This window comes from Poecilia formosa, unplaced genomic scaffold, assembly GCF_000485575.1.
Source record: "Poecilia formosa unplaced genomic scaffold, Poecilia_formosa-5.1.2 Scaffold340, whole genome shotgun sequence".
NCBI classification, from domain to species: domain Eukaryota; kingdom Metazoa; phylum Chordata; class Actinopteri; order Cyprinodontiformes; family Poeciliidae; genus Poecilia; species Poecilia formosa.
The window spans coordinates 272,106-288,817 of NW_006800279.1; the positions used below are offsets into that span (position 1 = coordinate 272,106).

The 16,712-nt window shown below is 44.5% G+C and overlaps 1 protein-coding gene across 2 annotated transcripts in view; it reads left to right on the plus strand.

Annotated features, from left to right (window-relative positions):
• Positions 1-16,712, plus strand: part of birc6 (baculoviral IAP repeat containing 6) — a 71,191-nt gene that overhangs the window by 25,727 nt on the left and 28,752 nt on the right. The window contains exons 31-56 of one of the 2 annotated variants that reach the window (XM_007573917.2): positions 165-301; positions 382-519; positions 1,363-1,490; positions 1,584-1,715; positions 1,838-2,053; positions 2,133-2,316; positions 3,778-3,981; positions 4,292-4,425; positions 5,593-5,746; positions 5,838-5,954; positions 6,806-6,966; positions 7,549-7,675; positions 7,771-7,881; positions 7,949-8,207; positions 8,279-8,850; positions 9,618-9,793; positions 9,905-10,001; positions 10,669-10,863; positions 10,964-11,164; positions 11,388-11,667; positions 12,501-12,757; positions 13,365-13,473; positions 13,651-13,878; positions 13,967-14,867; positions 14,952-15,095; positions 16,041-16,170. In XM_007573917.2, the coding sequence (XP_007573979.1) occupies positions 165-301; positions 382-519; positions 1,363-1,490; positions 1,584-1,715; positions 1,838-2,053; positions 2,133-2,316; positions 3,778-3,981; positions 4,292-4,425; positions 5,593-5,746; positions 5,838-5,954; positions 6,806-6,966; positions 7,549-7,675; positions 7,771-7,881; positions 7,949-8,207; positions 8,279-8,850; positions 9,618-9,793; positions 9,905-10,001; positions 10,669-10,863; positions 10,964-11,164; positions 11,388-11,667; positions 12,501-12,757; positions 13,365-13,473; positions 13,651-13,878; positions 13,967-14,867; positions 14,952-15,095; positions 16,041-16,170 (5,492 nt within the window). The remainder of the gene's footprint in view (positions 1-164; positions 302-381; positions 520-1,362; positions 1,491-1,583; positions 1,716-1,837; positions 2,054-2,132; positions 2,317-3,777; positions 3,982-4,291; positions 4,426-5,592; positions 5,747-5,837; positions 5,955-6,805; positions 6,967-7,548; positions 7,676-7,770; positions 7,882-7,948; positions 8,208-8,278; positions 8,851-9,617; positions 9,794-9,904; positions 10,002-10,668; positions 10,864-10,963; positions 11,165-11,387; positions 11,668-12,500; positions 12,758-13,364; positions 13,474-13,650; positions 13,879-13,966; positions 14,868-14,951; positions 15,096-16,040; positions 16,171-16,712) is intronic. The other variant, XM_016661701.1, reaches the window with a different exon arrangement.

The following is a 16,712-nucleotide window of genomic DNA, read 5'->3' on the forward strand; positions in this document are numbered from 1 at the left end:
CAGTGCACAGAATTTTTAGTTCTGATTTTACACTATTTTTGTCTATTTTTATCTTATGTGTGAACTTACATTCTTGGACTTGTTCACTGAGGGACAGTTATGGACATTTTTCTGTTCTATTCTGTTGCTGTTTGCTGAGACTAAAGCCTCTCTCGTTTTGACAGAGTGTTCATGCTCCTGTCCTGCATTGGCCAAAGATCCCTGAGTAACAGTGGCGTGTTGGAGGGTCTCCTGAACCTGTTAGACAGTTTGCTCTCCCCTCTGCAGCGACCACAGGCTGCTTCGCAGCGCAGGACTGAAGGTAAACCCAGTACAGCACATACTGACACTGTCATCAAAACATGCAGAATTAGGTAAAAAAAATGAGTCTGTTTCCTCCAGGCATTTTGGACATTCCCATGATCAGCTGGGTGGTGATGTTGGTTTCAAGACTCTTGGACTATGTAGCCAGCATTGAAGATGAAGCCTCAGGGGCGAAGAAGAACCTTGGAGGGAAGGAAAGGGATCGGCCTGTAACAGGTAGAAGACATGATGCCTTTTTCATTTTTTCCATCTCTACAGATGCATTTTGTCATTTGTAATTCTGGTACAAAAGATTTTCTTTTGAAATGTTTAGAATTTAAAGACTAAAGGCTCCCACATTCTCGTACATGCAGTGGGTGTTCTGTGAGCCGCTTAGACTCTGTGTACACTGTCCGCAGATGTGTGCCAAAAATTCTTTGTCAACAATGAAATCACATCTGATTGAAGGTGATGAGATGTAGCATTTATCAAAAGGTTTTACTAGGCCTGTCTCAATAACCAATAAATCAGTTAATTGTACGATAAACTAAAACAAGCTCCATAATTTCCATTTGGAAGATTTAGCGATTTTCTCTTCTCTCTTTCTTCCAAAAACTGGATGATAAAAGTCTTCAGTCTGGTGCTTTGGTCTCAACAAACCCTTTTGATGAAGAATAATTTTGTTTACAGAGACTTCATAATTCCTTTTTTTTTTTTTTGTCGTTTCTGTTGTTTTGGACACTTAAAATGACATTTGGAACTTCCAGTTCCAGTGTTAAATTAGAATTTAAAGCGTATTGGTCTTTGAGAATGTGCTCTTGCATTATCATGCCATTTTTACCACTGTGCTACTTGAAAAAGATTTCAGAACAGCAACATTATCATTTATCGCAATAACTTTTGGGACAATTTATCATCCAGCAAAATTTGTTATTGCGACAGGCCCAGTTATTACCCATATCCATCTTACAGAGGAAATAATATTTTGTTTGTTAGGGTAGGGCTTGTTCTTGTACAGACAGCTTGCTCAAACTCTTCTGTTCTTTCCTTTTGTAATGTTTTTGCTTTTCTGTTCCTCAGGAATTCAGTGGAGTTTCATCAACAACACGCTTCAGTCTCAGAACTCCAACAGGACAGCTAAAGGCAGCAGCAGCCTGGATCGGCTGTACTCACGGAAGCTTCGCAAGCAGCTCGTTCATCACAAGCAGGTAAACATGTTTAAGTCCAAAGCCAGAATGACTGAGGAGCCTGACAGAAATGCATCTGCAGTGTTTGTTTTAATTGTGCCTGCTTTATTGCAGCAGTTAAATGTATTGAAAGCCAAACAGAAGGCTTTGGTTGAGCAAATAGAGAAGGAGAAAATCCAAAGCAACAAAGGTTCCTCTTACAAACTGCTAGTGGAACAGGCCAAACTCAAACAAGCTACATCTAAGGTGAGAACCTGTCAGACTTTTAACATCAAATGTCACTAAATGAACAACAGTTAGGAACTACTGTAGTGTCAGATTCTTCGGTTGTATGTTTAATTGCCTTTGCCTCTGTTTTCCTCTCTCAGCACTTTAAAGACCTGATCCGTCTGAGACGGACAGCTGAATGGCCTCGCTCTACACTGGATGCAGAGTCCACAACAGCCAAAGAAGCCCCAGAAGTAGAACCTCTGCCCTTCACTCTGTCCCATGAACGCTGCATCTCTGTAGTGCAGAAACTCGCCCTGTTTTTGCTCTCTATGGACTTCACTTGCCATGCGGACCTGTTGCTTTTTGTCTGCAAGGTATTCGTCTGAAATGAAGGCGCAGCTCTTCTAAATGTTCTCGGTATAGGCATGTGACCAATGTTGTTTGTCTCTGCAGGTACTTGCTAGGATAGCTAATGCCACAAGACCTACAATCCATCTGTGTGAGGTGGTGTCTGAACAGCAGCTGGAACGCCTTCTGCTACTGCTTGTAGGAACAGACTTCAATCGAGGGGACATCTCCTGGGGAGGGGCCTGGGCACAGTACTCCCTCACATGTATGCTCCAGGACATCCTGGCAGGTCTGTTTCATTTGGTTATGACCCCCACTTTTTACCCAATTGACCCAGTTGTTGCATGAATTGTTGGAAGGGTGGAAACAGAAATAAAAGCGTACAAACATCCCAGTCTAACCACGGTTTGACTGAGATGTCTCATTATGGGAAAGACCCCATAATAAAGGATGTATCTAAATTCGGAACATTTGTCTTGGCACCAAATGACTTTTAACAAGTGAAACAACTCTGATTGAACACACTGATATAGACACGTTGCAGCGCAAGATCCCACCTCCCTGCTGGAGGGGAAAGAACTGCTCGCCGACAATGATTCTCATTGGTCTGAGCTGTCAAGAGGTCAACATAACGAGTTAAAGCTTAAATGTGCAGACACCTGCCTTCCTTGTTCCTTGTTGTTTTTGGATGCTAAAGGCGCTTCTCCTCTGGCCCACCTCTAACCGGTACGCTCTCTGCCAAATTCATTTTCCATTAGCAAATCCGGCGCAGCTCAGCCCGGCTGTTCTCAGATTTCAGTACCTGCTCTAGGGGTAGTACGAGCAGGATTGATGGCACCGAAACCATTTGATTGACAGCTGATCGCATTCATTAGTTGGCTCGTGATTTACATCACTGAAAACTTCAAAACAACTTTAAGTTTAGCTGTGGAGCACAGATATGCCGTCTGCTATCAGAGAGCTGCTCAGTATGGAGGAACAGTTAAGTGTTTAATCACGGTCAGTGCCAGGACCACATGCGCTAAGTTTTGAAGCATAATGATGTTGATTTAGCCGTTGTGCTAGCAGCTAGTTGCTCTTAAGAAAGGCAGTCATAAAGAAGAGAGAAATTGAGCAGCTGGTCAGCTTTCTGATAGACATTTTTCTGCTGACAATGTGAAACACCAGAACTACATAATATTAGCTTGTGAGATAAATTTTATTTTGTCTTCAGACTAAAAAAAAAAAAATTCAGGCGTGGCTATTGGTTTATGTCTTTTGACTGCAAATCTATAAGTTTGCGCATTTAGAAAAAGTGCCGGAATGTAATTATATTAACATGTACAGCAAAAATAACCGACTGATCTGAGTCTTTCTCATTATGTTTGGGCCAGTAATGAATTTCTAAAGGACAAAATGAAATATCTGGGTTTATTTGAGTCCAGAACTACAAATTTGAGGTTCTCATTTGCTGAGTGTTGCTGCAGACGTCAGTAGAGAATTGAACACAGCTGCTGCGCGATCACCACCCACCCTCAATAACAAGGAACAGACTACATAAATGCAAAAGCTCACTACCTGAACCACACTGAGGCAGACGGCGACCGTACTGGTTAGAGGCGGTCTAGCGAAGCGCCGTATGGCAGCAGTTCTCCCTCATCTTTCTAAGTTAGCCATGTTGTGACGATAGTTTGGATCACAGATGATGAGGGTTTTCTCAGCTCAGGGTATGAAGCAGGTTCAGCTTCTGACCTTGTCGTTCTGGCCCAAGGTGAACTGATGTCTCCGGGCTCTCTGGATGCCATGGAAGAGGTGGTTGTGGGTGAGGAGGCAGGGGCGTCATCTTCCTCAACCGTGGCAGACTCAGACGACTCTTTGGCCCAGCCTTCCACCATTCCCCTGGTGGAGACCATCGATGAAGCTCTGGTGCCAGACATCATCGCAGGGACCACAGGGACCTCCACCGTGTTCCAGAGTACGTGGGGCCCCTCTATCCATTCACCACACGTCCCACAGCAGTATTACTGTTAAACCCAGATATTTTTAGATTGCACTATGAAATGTTTTGGAATCCATTTTCCTCTTTACTATAAATACTATAAATGTGAATTCATCACTTACTTTAGATCAAGCTTGTTACTATGGCATTGACAGTTTTTCAGTTAGGTTTGCTGGACAGAATCTTGGCCCTGCAGTATTTGCTGTTTTGATGTTAAAAGTGTCTGTTGCTTAAATGTTTTCTCGCATTAACCTAGTTATGCTAAAGATCTTTTTGTTATCCATAGGTGCTCCACCTCTATCGTCTTTGGAAAAAGATAAAGACATAGACTTTGACTTGCTACAAGACCTCATGGATGTTGATATTGATCCTTTAGATATTGATTTGGAAAAAGATCCTCTCGCTGCCAAAGTATTTAAGGTATGTTGATTCTATGACTTTTGTTCTTTCATTCTCTTTCACCTATCATCAGTTTAAAAGCTTAAAATTCCAAAGGTTTCTTATTTGTCCATCAGTTAACCTTGAAATGACTTATCCAAGATTGTCATTTAGAACGGTATCAGATTTAATTGTAATATTTCTAGAAGTCTGGGTACGAATGCATAAACAAATAAAAGATTAGGAAAATATTTGTACTTCAAGATGTTATTCCCAATTCCGTTATTTGTTGTCCTTCCTTAATGTTGCCCTTCCTTATTTGCATAAGGTTGCCCTTCCTTATTTGCATAAGAAATCTTTTACATTCCAGTAAAATTACGTTCTTTTGCTTGAAGTGCTTTTCCCACAAGTTTTTCAGAAAGGCCGGCGATCTGATCCAATGGATCTTTTAGATAAAATTTCTTCCTTTGGTTTTGGAAGAAATAGATTTTCTTTAATTTGCTCTGTGTAAATACACTGATTACTTTTAGTTGGTAACAAAGAAGTGAAAAGCCCATTAAAAACACAAGTAATCTGACTTTGTGTAACTTATTGGGTCTGCATAGAAAGTTATTTGGTCTTTACCAGGTCTACAGTTACTAAGATGTGTTCACACGTCTTTATTTACAAAGCAACAAAGTCCAAAGTTGGTGTTTCCATTGTGCTTCACAAGACTGAAGGACAGTCTCAGGCATTGCTTATTAAATAATATCATTAACTGATCTTTATCACTCCATAAAATCGTATGAATCGTCCATCATTCTGCATAAAGAACAGCTGAAAAGGCCTAGTCAAAGCCTAGCCTTGTTCTCATTGAGATGCTGTGATGGGATATGAAGGAAGACATGCCTGCAGAACCTATTCCTGACAGTAAAATAGGAAGCTACTACTGAGTCACTCCTGCTCAATATTCAATCATGGGGTGTACTTAGTTTTCTGCACAGATCTTATTACATGTGGTTGTATCTTGTATATGGAAAACTGGAAATTTTCACTTGAAGGTATAATGAAGTAATTTCAGAACCTGGTAAGGACAAAATATTAAATATTTTGTTCAGCTCCAGCTGTCCAGTAATAACTTGAATTGATTGTTGTTATGTTGTATTTGTGAGTAATAAATTGTCCTTGTGTTTTTTTTTGTTTGTTTGTTTTTTTCTTATCTACTCTCAGCCAATAAGCAGCACCTGGTATGACTACTGGGGTGCTGACTATGGAACATATGGGTACAACCCTTACATCGGAGGGGTTGGGATTCCGGTATCCAAACCTTCGGTCGCCCCTGAAAAGCCAGCCTCTCAGTGTGTGTCAGTCTCTGTGTCTCAAGGTGAAACTCTCCTTTTGTTCAGCACCGTCTCTACTTTTCATAATAGCTTCCATCCAACCCTAGGCTAAATGCTTGGCCTCTTGTTTCACAGCGCTGGATGCCCGACTTGAAGTTGGCCTGGAGCAGCAGGCTGAGCTGATGCTGAAAATGATGGCAACTTTACAGGCTGACTCCATTCTACAGGCTCTCAGTTCCAGTTCATCTACAAGTAAGGAGCTCAATGTTGTTTTTTAAATAAACTATTTTACTAGATTTGAACAGAGCAGACTGGTTCTGAGGAAGCTTTTGAGTATTTAGTGTTTTCAGCAGGGTTCTTCAGATCTTCTGTAAGTCTGTAGAGAATCAGCTAATCTGATAGGGCAGCAGCATCAGAACCTGGGACTTAAAAAGGCTCCACAACCTGGTAAAGAAGGCTCTAGTTCTGTTATGAAGATGACCTGATAGTACAAAGAGGGAAGATTCCGAAAGTGAAGAACATCATGAACAACCCAGATCATTCTCTCTATAAGACTGTGATACAATAACAAAGTGTCTTCAGTCAGTGGCTTGGTTCTGATTCCCTGTGATACAGACTGCTGAAGGAGATCCTTCCTACCTTTAGTCATCATCATAATCCTCTGTAATCACTCGTTGAGTAAACTTAGATAAGTGGGAGTAAGACCATTTTATTTCCATTTGGAGTTGAAGTATTTTTAAATGAAGTTGTTCCCTAGAGTTCAGGACCCCAGACGTATTTTTAAAATAATTTTTACTCAAGTTTAATGAAGGATTTTTTTTGCTGGATGTTGCAGGATCCCAGGGTTACGCCTGTTGTTGTTGACCTGCTGCTGCTGGCTTTCTGTTTGCAGTCTGGTTCTGAAGAAGAAATGACTTGGGAACTTAACTTTGATCCCTATTTATTGCTTCAACTCTTCCCACATGGAAATAACTGTCCCTAAATCTTTGTTACTTATAAACGCAGCAGAAGGCTCAAAAGGGAAAAAACAGGAAGCCATAGTTGTGTTAGGGTGGCACCATGCTCTGTGTACCACATGAAGACTTTGTGTGTTTGTGTTTCAGTCACCCAGCCCACCAATGGGACCGATGACTCCCTGCTCAGAGCATTCCACAGCGGGGGCTCCCCACCCTGCAGCGGCCCCACCGTCCAGCCCTCCTCCGTTCCCATTCTGAGCAACTGCTTCAACAAGCTTTTCTCCATGCTGCAGGTCCACCATGTGCAGGTGACTGACTCTAAAGATGCTCCGTCCCTGCTGCCTGTCTGGTATAGCTCAGTATATCCAGGACATTTGAAGCAGAAAATCTCTTGGGAAATGTAGTCCTGCATGTTTGTCTTCAGGTTTCTTTTTTCAGGGCTTTTGCAATATTTACACCAAAAAGCAGTTTAGTAAACAAGATACAGGGTTTCCTCCAGAAAACTCGCTATCGGGGCAATAGGGCAGTCATCCAGCTGCCCTCCACGTGTTTTAGGTAAATCGTGTTTATATTTCACAGGAAATTTGAAAACATCGCTTGATAGTTATGCATTATTGGAAGACTGGAAGATTAATACCTAAACACCAGCTATTAATCTTTAGAAAAAGGCAATCATTAAAAGAAAATAAATAAATAAAATAAATTAACAATACTAAGCCTGGTGGGGGCACAAGTTAAACCTGGTGATCCACCAGGCTTAAAATACACTGAGGGAAACCCTGAGACAACATTTTTCCACCATTTTTATCATTTGAGTTGGAGAAGCCATGAGCTTAGTGAGTGTTTATAATAAGGAACAGGCAGGTGAAATGTGTGTGTTCTCCTCCTAGCTGGAGTCGCTGCTGCAGTTGTGGCTAACGCTCAGTCTAAACACGTGTTCTGGTGGCAGCGAAGACAGTGGATCAGATATTTTCCTCTTCAACGCCAGCCGGGTGCCCACCATCCCACTCAACCAAGGTGGGCTCTTAAACCCCCCCAGCCATCTCAAACTGCTTTACTGTTTCTGTAAGTGTTTTTAACGTGTATATGTGTGTGTGTGTGCGTGTGTGCAGCCTCTGTCAGCAGCTTCATCTCGGTGCTGGCCTGGTACCCCAGCACTTCCCTGAGAACATGGTGCCTGGTGCTACACTCCCTCACCCTGATGACCAACATGCCCCCCTCTGGTCAGTGGGGCCCTCACAATGCAGGAGGATGTGTGTGTGTATGTTAAAGCTGTGTTTCTGCCTCCAGCCTCTATCAGCGTGCTGAACTCCCAGGACAGCACGGCCCAGCAGATGGTGTCGGATCCCACCCTTGTCCATGTGCTGGTGCGCTTCCTGTCCAGCAGTAGCACCAATGGGACCAGTCAGCACAGCTCCCAGGTGGGCCCCACCGCCACACAGGCCATGCATGAGTTCCTGAGTCGCCTGCAGGTCCACCTGTCCTCCACCTGCCCCCAAATGTTCAGCGAGTTCCTCCTGAAGCTCATCCACATCCTGTCCACTGAGAGGTGAGCTTCCAGTCAAATTAGCTTGATCAGAGTTTAAAAGGTCCAACTGACGGGTTGTGCTGGCTCCCTAGGGGCCCGTTCCAGTCAGGTCAGGGTCCTCTGGATGCCCAGGTCAAGCTGCTGGACTTTACCCTGGAGCAGAACTTCGAGGTGGTGTCCGTGTCCACCATTTCCTCCGTCCTGGAGTCCATCACGTTCCTGGTTCACCACTACATCACGTGCTCAGACAAGGTGGTGTCCCGCAGCGGCTCTGACAGCTCCGTGGGGGCCCGCGCCTGCTTCGGAGGTCTGTTTGCCAACATTATCCGACCAGGAGACGCCAAGGCCGTGTGCGGGGAAACTACGCGCGACCAGCTCATGTTCAACCTGCTGAAACTGGTGAACGTGCTAGTGCAGCTTCCTCTGTCAGGGGACCGTGAGTTCAGCGGGCGGCTGCCGCCGGTTGGCAGCGGTGCCGCCGACAGCAGCGTCTCAGATGAGGAGAAGGTCTGTGGAAGCAAGGAGAGCGTGGCGGGAGGAGTTTCATCCAGTCCCGGGCCCCCTGCTGGCGTGGCTGACCTGGTGCTAGCTAACCAGCAGATAATGAGCCAGATCTTGTCAGCTTTGGGTCAGTGCAACAGCAGTGCCATGGCGATGATCATCGGTGAGACTTCTATTCAGTCATCACACCACTTTAACTTTCTGTTGGCTTCATCAAACTAGATCAACATCTTTACCTGCTTTGTTTTGCCTTCTATTAGGGATGCACCGAACCATTTTTTTCACTTTCAATACAATACCGACATCTGAGTTGAGGTATTCTATCGGATTGACCCATCTGATACAGAAAAACAGTGCTGAATTAACTTAAGACGTTCTTTTTTAAAACACAGGCATAAAGGTACTGAATTTCAAATTTATTTGATAACTCTGCACCAGTACAGCACATGTAAATACACAAATACCTTCATAAACTTAGTCATACATGTAAAAACAACTCAACATTAATTTGTTCAGCCAGTGCAATCAGGAGTAGGAGAGCCAATGGAAAATAAATAAACTGAAACTGGCAAAAATAAACTGCAACAAAACTTCTTTCAAACGATTCAGAAAGCGCAGTTAGTAATTTTAAATACAATGTAAAATAATTAGTAACGCACTATGTCCCCCAGAGCAGAAAACATAGAATTAGACTGAATAGATCATCTCTGATGGCACATTGTCACAGACACCAGATAGAGATTTTATATATATATATATTTTTATAAATAACGGTAAAGATACAAACATTAATATTGGATTGGTGCATCCCTGTGGGAGTGTTTTTAATCAAACAAAATGAAAATTCTGGAATTTAGCAGCTCAACATCTTGAGTGTGTTAATGATGATGATGAAAACTCTTGACCCAAATGCTGGTGTCTTTCCTCCAGGTGCCAGCGGTCTCCATCTTACCAAACATGAGAACTTCCACGGAGGTCTGGATGCCATCTCAGTGGGCGATGGCCTTTTCACCATCCTCACCACTCTGAGCAAGAGGGCCAGCTCAGTGCAAGTCATGCTGCAGCCCATTCTCACTTACATGGCCTGCGGGTACATGGGCAGACAGGTACAACCAGCCGGCTGCTGCTGCTTCCGCTGCTGCCATCAAGTGTTGAAATGAGCTTTTCGAAAGTAGAGTGAGGCAAACCTTACCGGGTCTCTGTTTGTTTGATGGTAGGGGTCTCTCTCCACCTGCCAGCTGTCCGAGCCTCTTCTGTGGTTCATCCTGCGAGTGTTGGACACCAGTGAAGCTCTCAAGGCTTTCCATGACATGGGTGGGTGTTCACATATGTAGTTTCTTCTTTAACCATGGCAGTAATCAGGTGGTGGCTGATTACTGCTACAACAATCAGCCACAGCAGATTATTAGCCACAGTGGTTCATGGTAAATATTGTCATTTTATTTTGGGGGTCCATAAATGTTAAAAATAGTGCTGACAACTGATTAAAAAAGTTTTATTGTTCCCACCCAAACATGTCTGAAGATTCTTTGTTTTCAGGTTTTTTTATATTCAGAAAGATTCAGAGGAATTTGTTTTGTTTCTGTTAATTAAAAAATGTATCTCTCTGATAAGTTCCTGTGAAACTTGTGCAATGAGGCAACAGCCTCTTGTCCTCATCCAGCTGAGTAAGCAGTGTAATTCATGCTTATGAAATTTCAAACTTTTACACGTAGATGTGCACAGGTGGGCTAAAGACGAAACCCAAAACGGTTGAAAACTTTAAACTTTTTTTGCTGTCTTCTGTCACTGAGAACGTATCTCGCTGCTGTCAGTCATTCCCTGTGTGTCGCTTCCATAACACGCTGCTGTAAACTGGGTGACCCTTTGTAGGAGACACTTTTAGGTCAAAATAGATAGATGAATTGGCACTAAAATTTTCAGGTTAATCATATGCATTAGCGTATGATTAGTGATAACCAAGTTTCTTCTCACTCTTCAGGAGGTGTGCAGTTGATCTGTAACAACATGGTGACAAGCACCAGAGCCATTGTGAACACAGCACGCAGTATGGTGTCCACCATCATGAAGTTCTTGGACTCTGGACCTGGGAAAACCGCCGACGGTAACCTTAAGGCCAGGGTGATGACGTCAGAGCCAGACAACGCTGAGGGACTCCATAACTTCGCTCCCTTAGGTACGTTTTATCTGACTGTTTTCCACATCAGGCAGACAACAGGTTCTACACCTTACAGGTTATAGCTAACAAGCCTCTGATTGTGCTTATTCGTCACTAGGCACCATCACATCCAGCAGCCCCACTGCACAACCAGCAGAGGTTCTCCTTCAGGCCACGCCCCCCCACCGCCGGGCACGCTCAGCTGCCTGGTCCTACATCTTCTTGCCAGAGGAGGCGTGGTGTGACCTCACCATCCACCTTCCTGCTGCTGTGCTGCTCAAGGAGGTCCACATCCAGCCTCATCTAGCTTCTCTGGCCAGTGAGTTGGACTCCAGTCAACAACAACAACAACAACAACAATAACTACTAATCATAATAATAATACAGGGTTTCCTCCAGAAAACCTGCTAATAATAATAATAATAATAATAATAACTCAATGTATATTGCACCTTGTATACATTGAATCAGTACATGTTTTTTCCTGTCACTGGAATAAAAACTTGGGGTTATTGTTCTTTTTCCCTCTGTTCACCATTCAGCCTGCCCGTCCTCCGTCTCCGTGGAGATCAGTGCAGATGGGGTCAACATGTTGCCTCTTTCTACTCCGGTCCTCACCAGTGGCCTCACCTACATAAAGATCCAGCTGGTGAAGGCCGAAGTGGCATCCGCCGTGTGCCTGAGGCTCCACCGGCCGCGGGACGCCAGCACCTTGGGCCTGTCTCAGATCAAACTGCTGGGACTGACGGCGTTCGGCAATACCTCCTCTGCTACGGTCAACAACCCCTTTCTGCCCTCTGAGGACCAGGTCTCTAAAACCAGGTACACACTCCTGCCTCAGTAAGTCTGTCTGGGTGTAAAGCAGCTGATGTTGAGACTAGAGATGCACCGATCCGATATTAATATCTGTATTAGTCCCGATATTGAAAAAATGTCAGTATTGTGTTTCGGTGACAATGTGCCCAATCTGTCAAGGCCAGATCTATTTAGTCTAATTCTATGCATTGTGCTCTGAGCGATATTGCGCTTTAGTTATTACATTTAAAATTCCTAATTGAACTTTTGAACCATTTGAAAGCAGGTTTGTCGCTGTTTATATTTACATGTTAGACCAAGGTAGTCAACCTATTGTTTTCATCAGTTTCTTTACTACAGTGGAGCCCAAAGTCGGTCCTCGAGGGTCGGCATTCTGCATGTTTTAGTTCTCTCCCTGGTTTAACGTACCTGGATCCAATGATGGCTTATTAGAGGCCTAAGAAAAACATTGACATGCTGAAAAGGTTGTTACTACCTCCAGGGAGAGAACTAACACATGCAGGATGCTGGTCACCACTGCTTTACTATTTGTTTTACATTGGCTGTTAGACTCCTAATTGCACTGACTGAACAAATTAAAGTTGTGTTATTTTTACATGTTTAACCTAGCTTGTGAATCTATTGGTGTATTTAAGTGAGCTGCTCTGGTGCAGTGTTATGAAATAAATTTGTGATTCAGTACATTTATGTCTACATTTAAAAAAAGAAACACTTTAAGTCAATTCAGCACTAATGTTCTGTATTGGATCGGTATCGGCCGATACTAAAGCTTAGTATTGGTATAAAAAAAAGAGGATCGGCACATCCGTAGTTGAGACATTCCCTCTCTGCCTCCTCAGCATCGGATGGCTCCGCCTGCTCCATCACTGCCTGACTCATGTTGGGGACCTGGAGGCCATGATGGCCAGTGCTGCAGCACCCACAGCCAACCTGCTGCAGACCTGTGCTGCCCTGCTCATGTCTCCCTACTGCGGCATGCACTCCCCCAACATCGAGGCAGTGCTGGTCAAAATAGGACTGCAGTCCACAAGAATCGGACTCAAACTCATAGACATTCTGCTGAGGAACTGTGCTGCCTCTGGCACAGACCCTGCAAGTGAGTCCACACAACCGCCACATTGATATATTCACTGACTAAATATTCGCATGGTGTAAATAATCATAACCAGCTCCTGTTCTCCTCAGTGACGATGCTGCTGGTTCTCTAGCCTTGCCTCAGTGAGCTTTTTTTTTTTTTTTTTAATTCTGTTTCTGTTCAGAAGGAGAAATGTTTCTTCATAAGCCTCACTCTGTCTTCAGGCAACTTCCAACTGGATTCAGTTGTGTTTACTCCTGTGGGTTTCTTATTCAATTCTCTCGTTTGGAGCACTCAACATACTAGATTCCTCATATTAGAAAAGGCACAATTACATCAGAGTTTGTTGCCATGGCTGTGCATTCATCACTTGGTAGAGCTACTCTACCTACATTTATTGATGATGTGACATGTTTTTGGTCCACTGTGGAACCAGTGGGTTTTCCCTCCCATCTTCCTGGTTTCTGCACTCCGCTGCCAACATTATTGTTACTTTTCAAAAACTCGACAACCTGCTAAACCTAGAGATAGCCCAGTGCAGCCTGGGTAATCTCTGTGTTTAATTAGTACATTGTGGGTGTAACCTTTCTGTGTGTGTGTGTTTGCGCTGTGCGTTTGTCTCGAACAGATCTAAACAGTCCTCTGCTGTTTGGACGCCTGAACGGCCTTTCCTCTGACTCCACCATTGACATTCTGTACCAGCTGGGAACCACGCAGGACTCTGGAACCAAAGACAGGTACAGACAACTTCTAGCATCACTTTTCTGTCCCGTTAGTTTCTCTCTCCCTGAGGAGAAGTAGTCTTTGAGAACATCCTTCAGAGAGACCTGAAATGATAGAAATATCCTGGTGTTTCTCTCTGCGGTGCGTGAACTTGTGGATGAACATGATTGGATGTTTTTTGTGTCTTCCAGGATCCAGGCTCTGCTCCACTGGGTGTACGACTCGTCCAGAGTGGCAGCTCATAAAATGAGTGCTCCGGCAGGTTACGCTTCTGCGGGCTCCTCCTCCTCCTCCAGAGAGTACGGCCTCCTCATGCCGTCTCCCTCCCACCTCCACTGCGTGGCGGCCATCTTGTGGCACAGCTTCGAGCTGCCTGTTGACTACGACCTTCCTGGGCTGCTCAACAGAGAACTCTTTGAGTCAGTTCTGCTCTTCTGACAGCTGGATCACACAATGTTCTAGTTTAGAAGCGTCATGGCTGACACTGTTCTCCGTTCTGTCCTCCAGGCTCCTGTTCAACTGGTCCATGTCTCTGTCGTGCAACATCGTGCTGAAGAAGGCTGTGGACAGTCTGCTGTGCTCCATGTGTCATATTCATCCCAGCTACTTCACCTTGCTCATGTCCTGGATGAAGATCGTCTCCGTGCCGACAGCCAGCCACTCCCACGCCCAGCAGCGGCGACTTGCCATGACGGACGACGGGAAAAAGCAGCATGACGCTAACGCTAGCACCAGCGGACTGACGGATGACTCAAAACATGCCAGACCCCCAGTCAACCTTTCCGAGTCCCAGTTGACCACCCTGGCAGCCGCTTCCCAGTCCCCAGGAGCCATCCAGCAGCTGCTGGACTCGGGCCTGCCCTCGCTGCTGGTGCGCAGCCTGGTGCAGTTCTGCGTGGGACTCCTGGTCAGCGCCGACCTCCCTCTGCCTGCCGCTCAGGTTGACAGGCGCCACCACCACCACTACCACTCGCCGTTGCCCTCACCGTCCCAGCACAGCAGGACGGCCCTGGCCGCTGAACTGGCTGCTCCGGTGCTGCGCTTCCTCACAGAGGTGGGCAACAGTCACGCCATGAAGGACTGGCTCGGCGGGCCTGAGGTCTACCCTCTGTGGACGGCGCTGCTCTTCCTGCTCTGCCACTCCAACGCCAGCGCTGGTTCCAGTGCTGCTTCCAGTGCTGGTCCCAGTGCTGCTTCCAATGCTGGCTGTCAGCCGCTGGCCACCGGAGCCGCTGCAGGTCCACCTCCAGTCCACGTGCCACAAACAGGGTCTCACTTCTCCCAGCTGTCATCCAGCCAGGCGGGGGGTCTCACCACGCAGCAGAGAACGGCTTTAGAGAACGCAACCGTGGCTTTTTTCCTTCAGTGCATCTCCTGTCACCCTAGCAACCAGCGGCTCATGGCACAGGTCAGTATAAGCATCACACTGTCTTGGCCTCATCCTCAGACAGTTTCCCTCAGTGTATTCTAAGAGTGTGTTTGCTGGCTGCAGGTGCTGTGTGAACTCTTCCAGTCGGCTCCCCAAAGAGGCAACGTTCCCATCTCCAGAAATATCTCAGGCTTCATCCGAAGACTTTTCCTGCAGCTCATGCTGGAGGATGAGAAAGTCACAGTCTTCCTCCAGTCCCCCTGTCCGGTAAGTTATCACTTCCTGCTGTCCGATCAGTATCCGCTTTCTGTTGTCCAGGGGACCTTTAAAGGAACAGTATTATGTAAAATTTACTTCTTTTTTTTTTTTTTAAGCTTTTCATCATGTTATAATGTTTTTCCCTTATTAAAATCATACCTGGAGTGTTGCTTTGATTCTTTCTTGCATGTTTGAAAAAACTTTTAATCTCAGTAGCAACCATTCAGCTTTCCAAAACACATAGTTGGACTTAACGCCTCCTTTGAGGTGCAGCTCCTCCTCAGAACTGCAGTTTCCAAGCTTCAGAGTTTCCCCCTCAGAGATGTCCTCCCCCGTGACTCTCCCACTCAGTTCCTTCAGACTAGCCAGCAACAATTAGCAAACACCTGACAGAACAGCGAATCTGCTGTGAAAAGGTTAATAGAGGAACGATGTGATGTCTTTCTGAAGAGGGATTTTCAGAAAAAGAGTTTTTTTTTTGAAAGACAAGCCTAAATTCAAGGTGTTAAATTCTGAAGTCAAAGTTCTTCTAAGTCATATTTGATAAATATACGATTTTTATAACAACTGAAAGTACCGTAGTTACTTGATTGTGCTATAAACGACACTATGTGCCTGAAAAATACACGTAATACTGCCCCTTTAAATTTATCATATTGTCTTACATCCCTAATTAAACTAAATAATAATTTGCTGTAACATCTGTTAATTTGCTGTAAAGTTGAAAGATGTTGAATTTTACCTTTCATGTTGTTCTGGACGAACAACATTCCTCCTTGTTTCAGATCTGCTGATTGATCCTGTGTTCAGTTGTAAACACAAGAGGGCAGTGTTGGATAAATGCTGAAAATGTCCAACTTAAATTCCATAGATGAAACCATGATATGGATGAAGTCTCTCAGCATGTCTTCTTAAAGAGAGCATTTCTAAAACATCATGTCCTTTCTGTTTCAGTTATATAAAGGTCGCATCAACGCCACCAGCCACATGATCCAGCATCCCATGTACGGAGCAGGCCACAAGTACCGCACCCTCCATCTGCCAATCTCTACTACACTAGCTGAGGTCCTCGACCGGGTGTCTGGTATGTGATCTTAAAACTAACATCAATGCCATCAAACTGTTCTGTGTCTGTCTGTCCATATCTGTTCAGGATCTTAAAGGGATCCAAGATTAGTTGACCATGTTGACCTAAACATGTTGTAATTTTCCTGTTAACAAAAAAATTACTGTTTGTGATACATCAAAACTCATAATTACTTAAAAAAATGTTAATCTTTTGATATATTTTTCACCCATGGAGGTCGACATTTTTTCACCCAATAGGTTGGTGATGTGTTTTGGTCCATTCTGTACTAAAATCTACAAACTAAGCACAGGAAGGCAACTTTACCTGAGTTGTTGTTTATCATATTCCATTTGACTGGTGCAATTTTAGATAATGCCACATTATGTCAGTGTTGGTTATAATAAAAAAAAAAGAAAAAAAGAAATGAATCTGGATCGCTTCCCACACGAAAAACAAACAGAACAGTGGAACACAACTAGGGCTGCACAGTGGCGCAGTTGGTAGAGCCGTTGCCTTGCATCAAGAAGGTTCTGGGTTCGATTCCCAGCCCCAGTCTT